The sequence below is a fragment of the Ictalurus punctatus genome, chromosome 2 (genome assembly GCF_001660625.3).
Source record: "Ictalurus punctatus breed USDA103 chromosome 2, Coco_2.0, whole genome shotgun sequence".
NCBI classification, from domain to species: Eukaryota; Metazoa; Chordata; class Actinopteri; order Siluriformes; family Ictaluridae; genus Ictalurus; species Ictalurus punctatus.
The window spans coordinates 17,079,647-17,099,413 of NC_030417.2; the positions used below are offsets into that span (position 1 = coordinate 17,079,647).

The 19,767-nt window shown below is 34.5% G+C and overlaps 1 protein-coding gene across 2 annotated transcripts in view; it reads left to right on the forward strand.

Moving 5' to 3' along the window:
* The window catches only part of ighd (immunoglobulin heavy constant delta), a 24,814-nt gene extending 7,009 nt beyond the window's left edge, over positions 1-17,805 (forward strand). For both annotated transcript variants that reach the window (XM_053677651.1, XM_053677655.1), the window contains exons 3-16: positions 7,170-7,475; positions 7,558-7,848; positions 8,233-8,538; positions 9,508-9,789; positions 9,905-10,195; positions 10,576-10,881; positions 11,849-12,130; positions 12,246-12,536; positions 12,897-13,202; positions 13,769-14,065; positions 14,185-14,508; positions 15,288-15,605; positions 16,648-16,935; positions 17,236-17,805. In XM_053677651.1, the coding sequence (XP_053533626.1) occupies positions 7,170-7,475; positions 7,558-7,848; positions 8,233-8,538; positions 9,508-9,789; positions 9,905-10,195; positions 10,576-10,881; positions 11,849-12,130; positions 12,246-12,536; positions 12,897-13,202; positions 13,769-14,065; positions 14,185-14,508; positions 15,288-15,605; positions 16,648-16,935; positions 17,236-17,399 (4,052 nt within the window). In that variant the 3' untranslated portion in view covers positions 17,400-17,805. The remainder of the gene's footprint in view (positions 1-7,169; positions 7,476-7,557; positions 7,849-8,232; positions 8,539-9,507; positions 9,790-9,904; positions 10,196-10,575; positions 10,882-11,848; positions 12,131-12,245; positions 12,537-12,896; positions 13,203-13,768; positions 14,066-14,184; positions 14,509-15,287; positions 15,606-16,647; positions 16,936-17,235) is intronic.
* The last annotated feature ends 1,962 nt before the right edge of the window (positions 17,806-19,767 follow it).

Here is a 19,767-nt window from a genome sequence, read left to right on the forward strand (position 1 = left end):
GGATCTGTTTTTGATGAAAAACTACAACACACTTGCTAAATGCTGTAAATGTAAATTTGCTTTAAAGTAATGATTTGCATTCTAGTTTGAATAAAAATGTCAATTATGTATCAGTTATATGTTTATTTATAATGTAATGTGCACTAAAACTCTAGATTTTATGGCACATTTTCAGATTATACATTCCCTGTGTTTTTTTGTTTTTGTTTATTTGTTTTTTCAAATACTCCTTTGCTTCTTTAAAAAATGTATTTCTACAACTTCTTTACAGCACCAGGTGACACAAAACAGCCACAGGTGAAAATAACTGGACCTTCCACCGAGGACATTCTGATCAAAAGAGCCGGCCAGCTCGAGTGCAGGGCCGAGGGAGACACGGGTTTCAAGAGCATTAAATGGCTTATTGGAAATAGAGAGATCTCTTCTCTATCAAATCTATCTTCGAAAACGACGGTTTCACTCCAAACCCACATCGGTTTCGAAGAGTGGATCAATGGCACCGAATTCATCTGTGAGGTGGAACATGAAGCATTCACTCAACAGTATGAAAAAGTAACCTTCAAAAGAGAAAATGGTAGGAAATGCTTTTACTACTTATACATATTCTTGCTCTTAATTTGTATGAAAAAGCTATGAGGATTTTTAAGAAGCAGAAAATCACATTTTTAAAGCTATCTAATTATATTGAAATTATATGCTAATTATTTTTGTTTCGTTTACATATGACCAGTGTTCCCCAACATACGGAAACAATGCAAGAGAAGGAAACAGAACATATTTTGACTTAATTGTGATTTCATGTTTATAGGCAATCCGGAATTCCCCAAGGTTTACTTGCTCGCTCCACCAGAGAGCTCTGGTGAATCAGTGACCCTGACTTGCTATGTTAAAGACTTCTACCCTAAGGAGGTGGCTGTGTCTTGGCTTGTTAACGATAAACAAGTGGAAGAAGTGGTCGGCTATGAGCAGAACACCACTGCAGTTATCGACAGAAACAACCTCTTTTCAGTGTACAGCCAGCTGATTATCAAAACTGCAGACTGGAACAGTGGCAGTGTGTTCAGCTGCCTGGTTTATCATGAGTCCATCAAGGACTGTGTGCGCCACATATCCAGATCCATCGCTAAAGATTCAAAAACGCCCACCTTAGTGAATCTCACCCTGACCAATCCCCAATCTTGCTCTTGCTCTACGTATTAGAATTTGTGTTGTCTGCTATTAATGCTTGATTTATTTTAATTTTTGCCTCATCTTTTATGTCTTTTTTTTTTATTAATGCAATGTCATTGTCTTGATGTCTGTCTGATGCTTGTATGTCCTTGGTTTTTGGAACATGTCTAATGCAATAATACACTGAAACAATGACAATAAAAAAATCCTTCAGCATGTACCCTGTGCAGTACGGTAATATTATATTACACTGACTTTAGACATCATTATTGGACCATATCCTAAATATGGGTTGCATAAATTAATGCCATGCCTGGACTGGCTTTAAGTTAAGACATTTTACTTACAGCTGTTTTAATGCCCTCCTTCATCATATTCTCAACACATCAGCCTTTAAGCAAATCATTTATATGGGCTTTAAAGAGCTTTCAAATATCTCTTCAAATAGTTTAATAAAATTTAAAGAGAAATCCATTAATAAACTATTCATTCTGTTAAATATAATAGAGAATGCTCCAAAGCTTTCCCCCACAATGTCAACTGTGTGTGTGTGTGTGTGTGTGTGTGTGTGTGTGTGTGTGTGTGTGTGTGTGTGTGTGTGTGTGTTTGCATTGTTGTAATATTTTTGTCAAGCTTTTTTTGTTCTGTGTTCAGTGACGTAGTAAATATATCCTCAATTACTGTTTTATCTGCAACAAGCCAAGACATCCGGCCTCTCTCTTTCATGTGGAGAACTTTTTCCACCATTTTCCTTGAAGGGTTGGGGGTCACTGGTTTCATGTGTAACTTAGCAAAGCTACATGCATAGCTTTCATATTAAAAATGCACTGAAATATTGACATAATATAATGATACGCATTCTGAATTTTAGATAAATACAAGCAACCTGTCATGGCATTTTTTGTTTTTAGAACCTTTTGCTGATTTTGAAGTTACACCACTTTGATAAGGCACCACTTAAACACTAATTTTCTTCCCAATCGTGAGATAAATTATTAAGACTATAAATCCATGGATTAAAGAAAATAATCACACCTAAGAAACCTATTCAAGAAATAAAACGCAGATATTTGCCATTATATTAGCCATAATGGTTTTGGTTGCAATATTAAAAAAAAAAAAAATGCATTGATGCATAAGAAATAAAACACTTTAGAAAGTGCTTTTATACAGCAGATATACATAATAGCTATAGATAAGATAGATAAAGAATAATAGATTAGATAATAGAATAATCAATGATGTGATGGTGTGATGCAGACTGATGTGAAGCACAGTTACAAAAGTGTGACTTTTCACATTAGTGAGAAAGTGCAAAGCTGAACATTCTAAAGATATTCTTATGTCAGAAACCTTAAAATTACAGCTTACACACTAAAGACATCTTCCATAAATATTAAATAAATGTCTCTGTACAGAAAACAGGACTGTATCAGCATGTACAGTACAAACATTTTTTAATCTGTTTAGGTGCATTTTACAGAAATATAGAAATAATAACATTAAAACAAGCACCTTGTAGTCAGAACTACTGTCAGAGCTGATATTATTTAAAAAATCAACAACTTCTTACCAAGCGGAGTAGAGAATTCAACAGCACTGTGGTGTGAAATTAAATAAGAGTGACAAAATACTAAATTAAAAGTGCCAATTTTGGCTATTTTAAATGTACACATTTTTATTTAATGAGAGCCAAACCTTATGTAATGCTGTGAAACAAGTCGCATGAGACTGGCAAGGGAAGATTACATGCTTCATATTTAGTACATAGAGTCCACTTTTAATTCTTCATACTGTGTATAGTGTGTAAGTTGCTGTGTACATTGTTTATATTTAGTGTGTAAACTGCTACATGTGTACTTTCTGTTCCTAATCTCATCATATATAAATGCCCTTAAATGAATGTGTGTGTATGCCAACAGTTTGCATATGGTCGACAGAGATCTTCCACTATGAGATGGAGATGGATGATGATAACATGGCAAACACTGCCTTAACATTTGTATTTCTCTTCCTCATCACCCTCTTCTACAGCATTGGAGTGACTGTTTTCAAGGTAAGACCTGATCCAATAAATATAAGCAGGGTGAATTCAGGTATACTGAGACAAACAAACAAAAAAAGTATTATGCAGATTTTTTTACTTGGTTATATACTCTCACAGACTAATCTTGAGATTTTTTATTTTTTTTTAATAATGTCACATTGTTACTGTAAGAAATAAATCATAAAATCGAATTAATTTGTCAAATCCAATTGGTCAAAAGGGGTTGATTCATTTTCTATAACAGTAGCTATGACAATAATTCTAGCTGTACTTCAATTAGAGAGGTTTTTGGTTTTTTATATATATATATATATATATATATATATATATATATATATATATATATATATATATATATATATATCTCACAAAAGTGAGTACACCCCTAACACAACAGAATGCCATATCATGTTTTAGTAGTTAATAATTAACCTTTTGTCATGCTTTTCTACTGTGACTTTAACTTCTTATGAATAGAAAAGATATAAAATTGTCCGTTATATAATTGTCAAGTCCTGAAGATTTTCTCAACCCTGTTAGAGTAATACAAAAAAACAGTATATAGTTGAAATTAGCTAACTTTTACTTACTGAGTTGTCTTTACATACAAACGTGAAAAAAAAAATGTACATCCAATTGAAATCATTGGCTCATTTTCTTTGATTTTTTTGTTTTTTACATATTTGAACAAGCAAACATTTGATCATCTTTGAAACAGTGCCTATTAATAAAGTTGATATACTTGAACAAAACCACAAGGAAACATAGCTTTTTCAATCATTTATTTAACAGAAATCTGAATAAACTATAAAAATCTGAATTTGAATATTCTGAACAGATTTCTTGCAAGTACTGTCCATTTAAAATCTCTCCATTTCAATGGCATTCAAATCCAGGCTTTGACTAGGTCATTCCATTACCCTTCATTTCCTCTTTTTGAGTCATTCCTTGGTGGATTTCCTAGTGTGCTTAGGATCATTATCCTGTTGAAAGGTCCACTTTTGGTTCAACTTCAACTTTCGGACAGATGGCCACACATTATCTTCAAGCACCTTTTGATATGATACAGAATTCATAGTTGAATCAATAAATGCAAGCTGTCCAGTCCCTGAGGCAGCAAAGCAACCCCACCCCATAACATTTCCACCACACAGTTGGTATGAGGTGCTTCTCCTGAAAAGCTCTCTTTGGTCAGCACCAAATATGTCTGCTGTTACTATTGCCAAACAACTCTATATTTGATTCGTCTGTCCAGAACACATTGTTTCAAAAGTCTTGGACTTTACCTATATGCTCATTGGCAAACTGTTGCAAATAGTTTTGCAAAGGCTTTTTCCTGGCACACTCACATGCAGGTCAACTTTGTGCAATCTCTTTCTGATTGTAGAAGCATGCACTTTGACACCAACAGTTGCAAGCCTTACTAGCAGATTCTGTGATGAAACTTTGGGGTTCTTGGAGACATATTTTTTACTTACTTTTACACCACACACCTCATTCACAAAGGGAAGACCAGATATGAGAGGGGTATAAATGAGACAGGTTCCACCTGCATTCCCTAAGCATGTTCTAATCACTGGCACCCAATCTTGAACACCTGATTCTAATTTTATGTATCGGAAGGTGTGATAAATGTAAAGGGGTATTTACTTTTACATTTAAATTGTGAGAATTAATACAAAATGTCAATTCAATGTGTCATTTGATAGAGTGTATCAACCTTATTAATAAGCACTGTTTCAAAGAGGATCAAATGTTTGCTTCTCCAAATATGTCAAAAATAAATAAATAAATAAAATTCCATGCAGTATATTTACTTTTACATATGACTGTAATATGTTATTAAAAACATCATCTAGCCTACCATAAGTATACTACAAATAAATAACAGTTTTAATGTCATTAAGGATCAAAATAAATGTCTAATGAAAAAATTATAAAGAAAAAAACAGTTTTAAGCCTTTTTAGAATATGATAGACATATTTCTTACACATGCAAATAATCAACACCTTGAAATTGTCAGAAATGTATTGTGTGTTTTGTATTTTGTTTATTTAATGGCAGGAAAACTCTGACAATGTGTAAATTCAAAAACTGTCCCAATATATTTGAATTCACCATAAAAAAGAGAGATACTTATATACCAATATATATATATATATATATATATATATATATATATATATATATATATATATATATATATATATATATATATATATATATATATATATGAATATACAGTATACTTTCATATATTATTTCATTATGTGAGTAACAAAGAGAATATATTGCTGTACCACATGATAAATGGCTACGTTTTTTGATCTAATCAGTTTTAAATTGTGATTTCAGGTGAAATGAGTACAGAAACTACAAATGGAAATAAGTTTGGTCTGTTCTCTGTTTCTTCATTATACTGTTCTGAGTTATACTTTCTGTTATTCTCTACTAGGTATTTTAAAGCTGTAAATACTTTTGGACATTTAAATGTTGGACATTTTTTTCATGCATTTACTCAAATCTCAAATAAATATTTGACAAAAATATGCAATTAAAAGTCTAATTGTTTTCTGTATCTTTATTTGAATTATAGTCAGCCTTAAAGTATAGTGTTTATTTTATTAGCTTATATTACATTTCTATATTTTATTAGTTTTTATTAAAATTATTAAGACGTTTCGATGACAGTAGTGTTTCTCTCAGTTTGCTGTTGAAACATAGTAAAACTATTGAGTTATATTATTTATTGATCTTTTTAGCTAATATATATTTATTTCTGCATTATTACAAAGGCTTTATCATGTCACTGAGCAAAAAGCAAAAAGCACTCTTTACATAACAGGCAAAACACTGCATGTAAATAGTCTAATAATGGATGTAAATGTAGCACTTCTTCCTGTGCAGGTGTGTTTCACTCCATCTCAGAGATGCAGATGATTTTCACTTCTTCTTTTGGAAGATTTTGCCGTTTATCTCTGGCCTGCTTGTTGCCTAACGCTCCCATCCGCTGTTTGCTGTGCTCACTGAAGCCTGTCCTGCACTCCTTCCTCTAGCCACACCGCAAAACACAAAAAACTGTGAAACAAAACATGCGTGCACACACACACACACACACACACACACACACACACACACACACACACACACACACAAACAAACAAACAAACAAACAAAACAAAAAAAAACTAGCTGTTCTTTAAGCAGGCTTGGCTAGTACAATCTAAGAAATTAATTTAGCTTGCTCTGTAGATTAGATTTATTACTATCAGTTATGCAGAACAAATAAACACTGGTTTAACTTTTAACTCTGATAATGAAATTGTTCGGCTTTGCTGCAGCTTTGGAGACAGAAAATTAAGAGAAAGGATGTTGCAAATTTTCAAGAACAAAAATATAAGCAAGTATTTATTTTTAGTTCTATTCCAGTGTTGGATTATTGAAATGGTCAAACATAATTGGCCAGTAAATTTGCTTATATTCACTCACCAAAAAGGCAGTGTCACGTTGTGTTCAATGTATGATTTTCTCTCTTGTCTTAGGTGTTCAACTTATGACCTGATTGTCACAATGCACTTTTCTGAAAAAATTATTAAATATAGCTTTCGATTATTTATCGATACATATAGTAGTGCCGTCTTCTCTGATTTGTGGCAGGAATGTTTGAAACAAAGTTCCTTCTGAAATATGACATGTATTCATATTTCTTTGAGGACTTCATCATCATCATAATCATCATCATCATCATCATCATCATCATCATCATCATAATCAATATAATGTTTATAGTACAACAATATAACAGTTTTAGTGTTCCTTACCAAAGTGTTGTGCCAGTATCTTAATACACTTCAAAATTTTAAGTAAAACATTCAAATTTTAAGGAAGTTCTATTAAGCACTAAATATATATGCCATGTACTTGAATTGTTTTTTATCTTACTGTTTATAGCTCAGCGTGTGACTGAGCCCAACATCACCATGAGCACCAATACAATGGACAACAACGTTAATCTGCTTTGTTGGTTGGATGGTTTTTCTCCGAAAAAAATAAGTGTTGAGTGGTACAAGGGTAATACGTTGCACACAAAGAAGACAACCATGAAGATATTCGAAAGTCTCAACAATGGAGAAAAGACGTTTGGTGCACTGAGCCAACTCAGCATTAATGCAGAGCAATGGAATGAAGGCACAGAGTTCACCTGTAAAGCCACACACATCTCCAAGATCTTCAGTCAAACATGGAGCAAGTGCAAAGGTCAGTTCCACAGAAAAACACTGCAAAATAAAAATCTTCCATGATGTCTAACTGTAAGTGAACAATCTCTTACATATTGCAGCTGAACCAACATCCAAACCACTGATACGTCTGGAGAAACCTGGTCTCATGTCAGTATTGACAGATTCAGAAGTAACAGCTTCCTGTGTTGTTGAAACTGTGCACAATACCAAAGTGTCATGGTTTGTAGATGGAAAGGAAAAAACAGACAGAGTCACCTTGAAGACACTGGACGGGAGAACTGTTAGCAACCTGACTATCTCGACAAACGATTGGAAAAACTGGCAGACAATAAAATGCACCGCTGCACATCTATGTTTTGGCACAGTAGAGAAGACAATTAATATTCTAGGTATGTTCTGTATATAATTTAAAATTATATAATTAGGGGCAACTTAAAAAACACAGTTTACAACTTACTGCTATTTGTGGAAATCAGTCACATGATCAAATATTTTCTACTATATACAGCATGTAGATAGATAGATAGATAGATAGATAGATAGATAGATAGATAGATAGATAGATAGATAGATAGATAGATAGATGTGTTTTTCCAGTTTGCCCCACATATATTAGTTATTTAAACAGTGATTAGAGACACAGCATTTAGATGCATGGGGGATCCTAAATGCCATGTGTGCACACATTAGGTTCCACGTTGGAAAAGTAACTTTAAAATATTTCACTTTAGTGAAACATTTTAACTTATAAGACTTTACCTTATGTTCCTCAGAACCTGTGCAGAAAACTCCTACAGTGGTGATCAGGAGGAATCTGGCAGACATACTGAAGGGAGACAGTGCAGTACTGGAGTGTGCTGCAAGAGATCTGCCCTCTGGTGAGCTCTCGGTCATCTTACAGGCCAATGGAATAAGGGTCTTTGAACCTCAGTATGTGGATCTGCCCAAAGGAGTGGACACTCTGACTGCACGCTTCACTGTTTCCACAACACAGAGAAACAAAAACCAACGGTTCACCTGTCAGATTCAGCAAAGCCGTTCCAAACAGTGGACGTCCAATTCTATAGAAAACCTTTTTGGTAAGGAACATTTCAATCTCAATCTCTAGACCATCTGAATACTGGCAATATTTACAGGTCAAAATACAACTGAAGTGGGGAAAAGGAACACTGGCAGAAATGAAAGCACAGTCAGCATGGGGTGTGAATTCTGGCTCTCAAATTTCATCAATTAGCACATCACTCGAGTTCATACTGTAACTGGTCTCAATCTGGAATGTACATGGGAATGTTTTTTTTATTCCTCACGTATGCAGTTATTAGTGTTGTTGTTATTTGTCCATGATATTTCCTTTTAAATACAATTGGTTATAGTTTAAAATATAGGGATCCTGATTCCTCTATTCTAGAGCTGTAGAGCTATCTCGCTGCAACATTTTGACACTGTGATTTTAGGAAATACATCTGTAAATTAATCATAATTAAAGATAGTCGTGAAAGGGTTAAATTTCATGAACACCATTTAGAAACCTGTATTTTTAGTTTATATGAACCTGATTTTTAGTGGAAAAAATAATAAAAAATAAAAATAGAATGGTTAATTAGGTTTCCACTATAGAAAGTGGGGTTTATAAAAAAAAAAAAAAAAAGGGAAATGTATAGTACATCATGATGACACATAAATTCACACAGACATATACACACACAAAGAAACAAGCTTTTCAGGGATGTATGACATGACATAATTGTGAAGTAGGCGGAGCATAAGCCTTCCGCAAAGTTGCAACGTTTCAGATAATGTGGTGTTCATGAGTGGACAAAAAAATGACAAACATTTTTTTTGTTGACTTTTCATATATTTATTACTAGAGTTAAAGAGAAGCCATGTTAATTATGCTTTTTTTCACAAAAATCTAAATATAAAAATGACTAATGTGACCACAATTCATATTTTCTACCAGTAATGTCTTGCCATGAGGTTGTTTAAATTTGTTTAGCCAGAATTCATTTTCTTAGATTTCATGCTATAATATTTGTGCTTCTTTCCAGGTGACCCTTCAGTGGAACTTTCAGCTGTTTCCAACACTGATAACTCTGGATCAATTACACAAAAACTTATTTGTTCTGGAACTGGATTCAACCCACAAATTAAGTGGCTCCATAAATCTGTGCCAAATGCTCTTACAGAAGTGATGATGCAAGGAGATGGACGTGTGAAAGTATCCAGTGAGATATTGGTTCAACAACAGGAGTGGAATATTGATTGTGTATGTGAGGTCAGTGATCAGGATAATCCCAAACATGTCCAGAAGAGCACCAGAGTTTGTGCAGGTATTCTAACAAAGGACTATTTATCCAAAAAGTTCATAATCTTACAATTTCATTAAACTCCATGAAACAGATGTAGGTGAATAACTGTAACAGAACAATCTCTTGTGTGTTGCAGCTCATTCAACTGTCAAGCCACTGATACGTCTGGAGAAACCTGGTCTCATGTCAGTATTGACAGATTCAGAAGTAACAGCTTCCTGTGTTGTTGAAACTGTGCACAATACCAAAGTGTCATGGTTTGTAGATGGAAAGGAAAAAACAGACAGAGTCACCTTGAAGACACTGGACGGGAGAACTGTTAGCAACCTGACTATCTCGACAAACGATTGGAAAAACTGGCAGACAATAAAATGCACCGCTGCACATCTATGTTTTGGCACAGTAGAGAAGACAATTAATATTCTAGGTATGTTCTGTATATAATTTAAAATTATATAATTAGGGGCAACTTAAAAAACACAGTTTACAACTTACTGCTATTTGTGGAAATCAGTCACATGATCAAATATTTTCTACTATATACAGCATGTAGATAGATAGATAGATAGATAGATAGATAGATAGATAGATAGATAGATAGATAGATAGATAGATAGATGTGTTTTTCCAGTTTGCCCCACATATATTAGTTATTTAAACAGTGATTAGAGACACAGCATTTAGATGCATGGGGGATCCTAAATGCCATGTGTGCACACATTAGGTTCCACGTTGGAAAAGTAACTTTAAAATATTTCACTTTAGTGAAACATTTTAACTTATAAGACTTTACCTTATGTTCCTCAGAACCTGTGCAGAAAACTCCTACAGTGGTGATCAGGAGGAATCTGGCAGACATACTGAAGGGAGACAGTGCAGTACTGGAGTGTGCTGCAAGAGATCTGCCCTCTGGTGAGCTCTCGGTCATCTTACAGGCCAATGGAATAAGGGTCTTTGAACCTCAGTATGTGGATCTGCCCAAAGGAGTGGACACTCTGACTGCACGCTTCACTGTTTCCACAACACAGAGAAACAAAAACCAACAGTTCACCTGTCAGATTCAGCAAAGCCGTTCCAAACAGTGGACGTCCAATTCTATAGAAAACCTTTTTGGTAAGGAACATTTCAATCTCAATCTCTAGACCATCTGAATACTGGCAATATTTACAGGTCAAAATACAACTGAAGTGGGGAAAAGGAACACTGGCAGAAATGAAAGCACAGTCAGCATGGGGTGTGAATTCTGGCTCTCAAATTTCATCAATTAGCACATCACTCGAGTTCATACTGTAACTGGTCTCAATCTGGAATGTACATGGGAATGTTTTTTTTATTCCTCACGTATGCAGTTATTAGTGTTGTTGTTATTTGTCCATGATATTTCCTTTTAAATACAATTGGTTATAGTTTAAAATATAGGGATCCTGATTCCTCTATTCTAGAGCTGTAGAGCTATCTCGCTGCAACATTTTGACACTGTGATTTTAGGAAATACATCTGTAAATTAATCATAATTAAAGATAGTCGTGAAGGGGTTAAATTTCATGAACACCATTTAGAAACCTGTATTTTTAGTTTATATGAACCTGATTTTTAGTGGAAAAAATAATAAAAAATAAAAATAGAATGGTTAATTAGGTTTCCACTATAGAAAGTGGGGTTTATAAAAAAAAAAAAAAAGGGAAATGTATAGTACATCATGATGACACATAAATTCACACAGACATATACACACACAAAGAAACAAGCTTTTCAGGGATGTATGACATGACATAATTGTGAAGTAGGCGGAGCATAAGCCTTCCGCAAAGTTGCAAAGTTTCAGATAATGTGGTGTTCATGAGTGGACAAAAAAATGACAAACATTTTTTTTGTTGACTTTTCATATATTTATTACTAGAGTTAAAGAGAAGCCATGTTAATTATGCTTTTTTTCACAAAAATCTAAATATAAAAATGACTAATGTGACCACAATTCATATTTTCTACCAGTAATGTCTTGCCATGAGGTTGTTTAAATTTGTTTAGCCAGAATTCATTTTCTTAGATTTCATGCTATAATATTTGTGCTTCTTTCCAGGTGACCCTTCAGTGGAACTTTCAGCTGTTTCCAACACTGATAACTCTGGATCAATTACACAAAAACTTATTTGTTCTGGAACTGGATTCAACCCACAAATTAAGTGGCTCCATAAATCTGTGCCAAATGCTCTTACAGAAGTGATGATGCAAGGAGATGGACGTGTGAAAGTATCCAGTGAGATATTGGTTCAACAACAGGAGTGGAATATTGATTGTGTATGTGAGGTCAGTGATCAGGATAATCCCAAACATGTCCAGAAGAGCACCAGAGTTTGTGCAGGTATTCTAACAAAGGACTATTTATCCAAAAAGTTCATAATCTTACAATTTCATTAAACTCCATGAAACAGATGTAGGTGAATAACTGTAACAGAACAATCTCTTGTGTGTTGCAGCTCATTCAACTGTCAAGCCACTGATACGTCTGGAGAAACCTGGTCTCATGTCAGTATTGACAGATTCAGAAGTAACAGCTTCCTGTGTTGTTGAAACTGTGCTCAATAGCAGAGTGTCGTGGTTTGTAGATGGAAGGGAAAAAACGAACAGAGTCACCTTGAAGACACTAGACGGGAGAACTGTTAGCAACCTGACTATCTCTACAGACGAATGGAAAAACTGGCAGACAATAAAATGCACAGCTAAACATCCATGTTTTGACACAGTAGAGAAGACAATTAATATTCTAGGTATGTTCTGTATATAATTTTTAATTATATCATTAGGGGCAACTTAAAAAACACAGTTTACAACTTACTGCTATTTGTGGAAATCAGTCACATGATCAAATATTTTCTACTATATACAGCGTACAGATAGATAGATAGATAGATAGATAGATAGATAGATAGATAGATAGATGTGTTTTTCCAGTTTGCCCCACACATATTAGTTATTTAAACAATGATTAGAGACACAGCATTTAGATGCATGGAGGATCCTAAATGCCATGTGTGCACACATTAGGTTCCACGTTGGAAAAGTAACTTTAAAATATTTCACTTTAGTGAAACATTTTAACTCATAAGACTTTACCTTATGTTCCTCAGAACCTGTGCAGAAAACTCCTACAGTGGTGATCAGGAGGAATCTGGCAGACATACTGAAGGGAGACAGTGCAGTACTGGAGTGTGCTGCAAGAGATCTGCCCTCTGGTGAGCTCTTGGTCATCTTACAGGCCAATGGAAGAAGGGTCCTTGAACCTCAGTATGTGGATCTGCCCAAAGGAGTGGACACTCTGACTGCACGCTTCACTGTTTCCACAACACAGAGAAACAAAAACCAACGGTTCACCTGTCAGATTCAGCAAAGCCGTTCCAAACAGTGGACGTCCAATTCTATAGAAAACCTTTTTGGTAAGGAACATTTCAATCTCAATCTCTAGACCATCTGAATACTGGCAATATTTACAGGTCAAAATACAACTGAAGTGGGGAAAAGGAACACTGGCAGAAATGAAAGCACAGTCAGCATGGGGTGTGAATTCTGGCTCTCAAATTTCATCAATTAGCACATCACTCGAGTTCATACTGTAACTGGTCTCAACCTGAAATGTACATGGAAATGTTTTTTTTAGTCCTCGCTTATGCAGTTATTAGTGTTGTTGTTATTTGTCCATGATATTTCCTTTTAAATACAATTGGTTATAGTTTAAAATATAGGGATCCTGATTCCTCTATTCTAGAGCTGTAGAGCTATCTCGCTGCAACATTTTGACACTGTGATGTGATGTAAAATGCCTGCTTTCTGTAAATATGACACAGGAAAGGTTATTTTATTCCCTTCACATGAGGGGAAATACATTTTTGCTATGAAATGTCAAGTCAAGAGATGACCTGGATCAGCCATAAAAACACAAAATAAGGTGGTTTAAATCTACATAGCCAGAAACGAAATCTTTACATTTCATGCTCCTCTCCAGGTGACCCTTCAGTGGAACTTTTAGTTATTTCCAGTGTGGATAAATCTGCATCAGCGACACAAAAACTTCTTTGCGCTGCAACTGGACTTAACCCAAAGATAAAGTGGCTCCCTGAATCTGTAGTAAATGCTCTCAATGGTCTCAGTAAAGTAACAGTGGATTCAGATGGACGTGTGAAAGTGTCCAGTGAGATTTCAGTTTCACAGCAACAGTGGAATAATAGAGTTACATTTACCTGCCGAGTCAGTGATCAGGATACTCTGAAACCAGTTGAGAAGAGCACCAGTATTTGTGCAGGTATTCTAATAACAGCCTAAATATCAGAAAAGTTCATGATCTTTATACAAAAAATACAAATCTTACATGTATGTATGTGTCTGTACATCTCTACACTAATGTCATTTCTTTATCTCCAGTGACTCCAGATTTTGCTCAGAAGGCACAGGTTTATCTGTTGGCTCCCTCCATCAGTGACATGAGAGCAAATCATGTCTCTGTCACCTGTCTGCTATTGGGCCACAGGCTCAATGACTTCTCGATTGTTTGGAAAATAGGAAAGAACAACACCTCTCAGGGTGTGACCACACAACCTCTCAGAGTCCACAGCAATGGAACAGAGAGTGTCCGAAGTGTTCTAAAGGTTCCAGCTGCAAAGTGGAATGCATACAAAACTGTTTCCTGTGAAGTGACACACCTCTGCTCCACCACAAAAATGGAGCACACCATCTCTAAAACCAGAGGCAAGTTCTCACATAAACACCGATCTCTAAGACCCATATTTATTCTTTTGTAAAAAATAATAAATAAATAAAAGTTTTTATTTTTATGAATATTAATAGTCATAAATATGATTTTAGTCCATGTCACATTGCATTCATTTATTATTTGCACACACACCTTCAGCCAAGATAATAATAATCGGCGAGGTGATGCAGTTACTGCCCTGAAGTTGATTTTTTTTCCTATAACAGCATGTCTCAAAGTGTTTTTACCTCTTATATCACAGCATAGTTATATGCAATATTGTGGAATGTCTGCAAAACAAGTTAGTCAAAACACAGCTATAAACAGTCATATTCTCACTTCCTTTTGGAGATAAGAAGACGAAAATGCTGTGAAACACAATGTCCATCCTTCAACTTAAAGCAACAGCTTTACCTCTGACTGTTACAAAGCACTGACACTGGAGACTCCTTCCATAAATGTGAAATAAATGTCTCCTTAGAGAAGCCTTGACCATACCAATGATTGAGAGTTTTTCTTATTATATTCTTTATTATTAGATAAGTCCCTTTGAATTAGCTGTTACTTTAGAAATTATCACGTTTTAGAAAGAGCACATTAATATAAACCTGCGACCTGAACATCTGACCAGTCAAAATGAAGAATTCAGTGATTCAAATTTGTATCTTAACTGTTATTTAAGATACAAATTTATTGCTAATTAATAAGTTTTAAAGAACTACTGCAATTCTAAGTTGATATTAGCTCTTTTTTAAAATTATTTGTATTTATTCAGACCGCAAAAGTCCCACCGTCCGAATTCTCAGTCCTAGCGATGACGATCTGTCAGGAGTTCGCAACACAAATCTTCTCTGCTTGGTCGACGGCTTCCGCCCTGCTGATATCTCTGTGCACTGGGAGCTGAATGGCAGACAGCTGGATGCATCCAAGTTCATCAACAGTCCAGTCGGCAATGCCTCTGCGTTGGGTGATTATTCCATGCACAGCGTACTGATATTACCAGCATCAAAAAGAGAGAACAGCACTTTTTCCTGTGTGGTCAGCCACGAGTCATCTGAAAAGCCAATCAGGAACTCGATTAACAACGTATACGGTCAGTAACATGTCATATATTAATATTTGATTTATATATATATATATATATATATATATATATATATATATATATATATATATATATATATATATATATATATATGTGTCATGTATATACTAAGCAAGAGACTATTTTAAAGATAATTGTGTAAAATCCAAATAAGCTTTACAGATCTTTATTGGAAAGGGTTTAAACAATGACTTTCATGCTTGTTCAATGAATCATAAACAATTATTGCACATGCACCTGTAGAACAGTCCTTAAGACACTAACAGTTTACAGGAGGTGGGCAATTAAGGTCACAGTTACAATAACTTAGGACACTAAAGAGACCTTTTTACTGACTCTGAAAAACACCAGAAGAAAGATGCCTAGGGTTCCTGCTCACCTGTGTGAACATGCCATAGGCCTGATGTAGGGAGGCATGATGTGGCCAGAGCAATAAACTGTAGATGTGTCCAGAGCAATAAACTGCAATGTCTGTAATGTAAGACGTCTAAGACAGTGCTACAGGGAAACAGGAAGGACAGCTGATCGTCCTTGCAATGGAAAATTACATGTAACCATGCCCCCCCCCCCAAACATGATGGAGAACTTGGAAATGCCTTGGTGGAAGAGTGGGGTAACATCTCACAGCGAGAACTGACAAATCTGGTGCAGTCCATGAGGATGAGATGCTCTGTAGTACTCAGCTGGATACTGACGGTTACTTTTGATATTGACCCCCCCACTTTGTTCAGGGACTCATTATTCCATTTCTGTTCCTGGGGAAACTTGTTCAGTTTATGTTTCAGTTGTTGATTATTTTTATGTTAATACAAATATTTACACATGTTAAGAAATGTGTTGGAAATAAAAGTTGAATGTGAGAGGATGTTTCTTTTGCGTGTATATATATATATATATATATATATATATATATATATATATATATATATATATATATACACACACACACACTAATATCCAGTTATCCCATTAAACCTTTTGAAATCTATCTTTTTTTTTTTTCACACCTCCCTCCTGGTTCATCATCCAGCCTCTGTGACTGAAAATGCTCCCTCTGTGGAGCTGCTGCAGGGTCAAAATAAACTGGTGTGTCTGGTGTACGGTTATAGCCCTTCAGCTATTAACATCACCTGGCTCCTAAATAGTGTGAGTGTACAGCATGACAACAGCACCAAGAGCTCTGCCAAAAGGCCTGATGGGAAATTCAGCATTAAAAGCCATCTGAAGGTCCAGGCCTCTGAATGGGCACCTGGTGACACTTACACTTGCCAAGTCAAGCACATCACTGGCATCGTTACTCGCGACATCTCCAAAAAAGGTGACTTTTTTCCTAGAATCTTGTAGTCCTAGGATCTATCATGTATCATGTACAGTTCTGTTGAAGAATGCTAGCAATGTTAGCTTTGGTGTTTAATTCTACAACAGACAAAAGTTCAAATTACTCAACAGCTACTAACCAATCAGTATCAGTATAAATACTTTTAGTTTATCTGAGAACGAAAGTAAACTTTTCACTTGATTTTTTGAAGTAGGAGTATGAAGCAGATATGTACTTCTAGGTTCTCTTTAGGTTAAAGTACAGTGACAAAATAACTAAAAATGTCCTTTGTTCTTACAGAATTTACTGAAGAGACGATATACTTTGATGAGAACACGTCTGAAACTAGCACACTGGATCAGGCTGAGGAAACCTGGAACATGGCCTGTGCCTTCATCATACTCTTCGTCATCTCTCTCCTCTATGGATGTTCAGTGACTCTGGTCAAAGTGAAGATTGCTTGATCAGCTGTTTAGGGCACCGTTTAGAGTTTAGATGAAGACTTATGTAATGCTTTATGGCTGTATTTTTTTTAAACAAAATTTTTTTATTATTATTTTTTAAGTTGATAAAAGCAAGTGAATAAAAAGAGGAGTAAAAAATAACTTGTTACTTGATTATTTTCTTACAGCTGTTTTTCTTTTTTAGTCTTATTCAAATCAATGATATATATTCAAAACTATTCATTAATTTTAATTACATTTGTATTATCAATGTTTTTTTTTAATCTATTGTTAACAGCAATGCCAGTATACTTCTTATTATTAATTATTCACTATTTCACCAGATGATGGAAACATCTCAAGTTTTCTAATCAAAATGTAATATATGAATGAATAAAATAAAATTAATATACACATTCATATACAACTGACTCCCTGAGCATTCTTTCAGTTTCTACAACTACATGTTTCTAATGTACCAGAAAGATATTTAATGTCTTTTTTTTTTTTTTTAAGATTCCTGATATTCTGAAAGATAAATTATTATAATGTGCTATGAATAGGCTGAGATTATCAATCATAGTCTATAACTGCTAGTCTGACAAAATATCAAAACTAAAATGTCATTAACATGCAGACAATCCTCTCCTGTTCCAGAAGTGACAGACTATTAAGTGAACTTGTAAGCCTGCACATCACCTGCCTCTCACATTATAAGAGTGTAATGTTACACTGTTTTGCTGCCTAAACTTCACACTTAACAGTGTGAAAGAACCACATGTTTATCACCTAAACCAGAGTTTCTCAAACTTTCTGCAGTTGGGGAGTGAACATTTCCATGGTCCCCTTTCTTGATCTTGAATTAACTTTAAGAACAACAGGTCAAATAAGCAATTTAGTCAAGAAATTAGAGGGGGGTTTTGTTTTTTGTTTTATTCCCAAACTTTCTACTCATCCAGATGTGGATTTGAAACACTGTGCATGATAATAGCACTTATTGCTTTTTAGCTTTTAAATTATTATTTATACTTATGAGTTTTAGGTTAACCCATTCTTTTAACTTTATTTTCAAATGAGCCTTCAATTAGATTTACAACTATGAAACCTAAATAATAACCATAGCAAACTTTTACATAATAAAAGATAATAGATAGTAATCTCCACCACTGTCATGTGATTTAAAAAAAATGCTGCTTACCTTATACATTCCTTCCCTATACATCACCCCACAGTGAGAACCTAAACTTCTATTTAAACAAAAAATTGAAAAAGTACCATATGAACAGAGATTAAGTTACACACACACACACACACACACACACACACACCAATTTACATTTTTAATCATTCCTTAATCTATCAGCAAACACACGATGTGTGGGTTATTTTTATTTTTTATTTTTTTAAATTAGATTTTATACTATAAGGGAAAGCTTGTTCATTCTCGTTCATGTATATTAGTGAGTAATATTTGATCATAAATTCATTGTGGCTTGAACTTGAACAGCTGGAGCTAATTTGATTAACAAAGCAGAAAACTTTAACGCTTGAGAGCGCGCACATCTTTTACATGTGTGTGTTTCGGGGTGTGTGTCTGTGTGCTGCTTCAGGCTCTGATAGTCACAGCTGGGGTTAGAAAAGATTAGAAACTGTGAATAGGGACTTTACGCCAGGCAATTTGCATTTCAAAGTACTTAAACGGAAATGATCTTTATCTTTTTTATCTTTAAATGATTATTTATGCACTGCATGCATAGTTATGCTCAGTTTATGCTACATTATAGTCTTATCATATAAAATAGCTGAAAACTATCTAAATCACCTATAAGGTGTTCATGCAGAGAATGCTAAATATAGTGTTTTGCAGATTGAGCAGAATATCAAAATTTTAGACCTTTTAAAACTAATGCAACTATTAAAATCAATACAAATTACATGTTTTCCTAGAGTGACTTTTCATTTTATTTAATAAAAAACAAAAACTCGTTTGAATCTGATCATATAAAATATACAGTGGGGGGAAATATGTATTAACCATTAATTTACTAACACAGCTGATATTAATTTGCTCAGATAGGAGGCATAACTACTTTCAGCTGGTTCCCTGCCTTGGAGAATTGCTTTTTCTTAACATGTTCTATACTTTTTTCCTGTCATTCCACTTTATTACACATAATTTTATTTACAGATTTTAATGTTGTGAATTCTTTATATTTGTGGAATTCTTGAGTTAATACTGATGTCTGGTGAAAAGTTAATATGAATAGCCTCATTGTAAATATATTTACTGAAAGAAATGTTGACGTGTTCAATACTCATTTCACCCACTGTGTGTGTGTTTATATATATATATATATATATATATATATATATATATATATATATATAT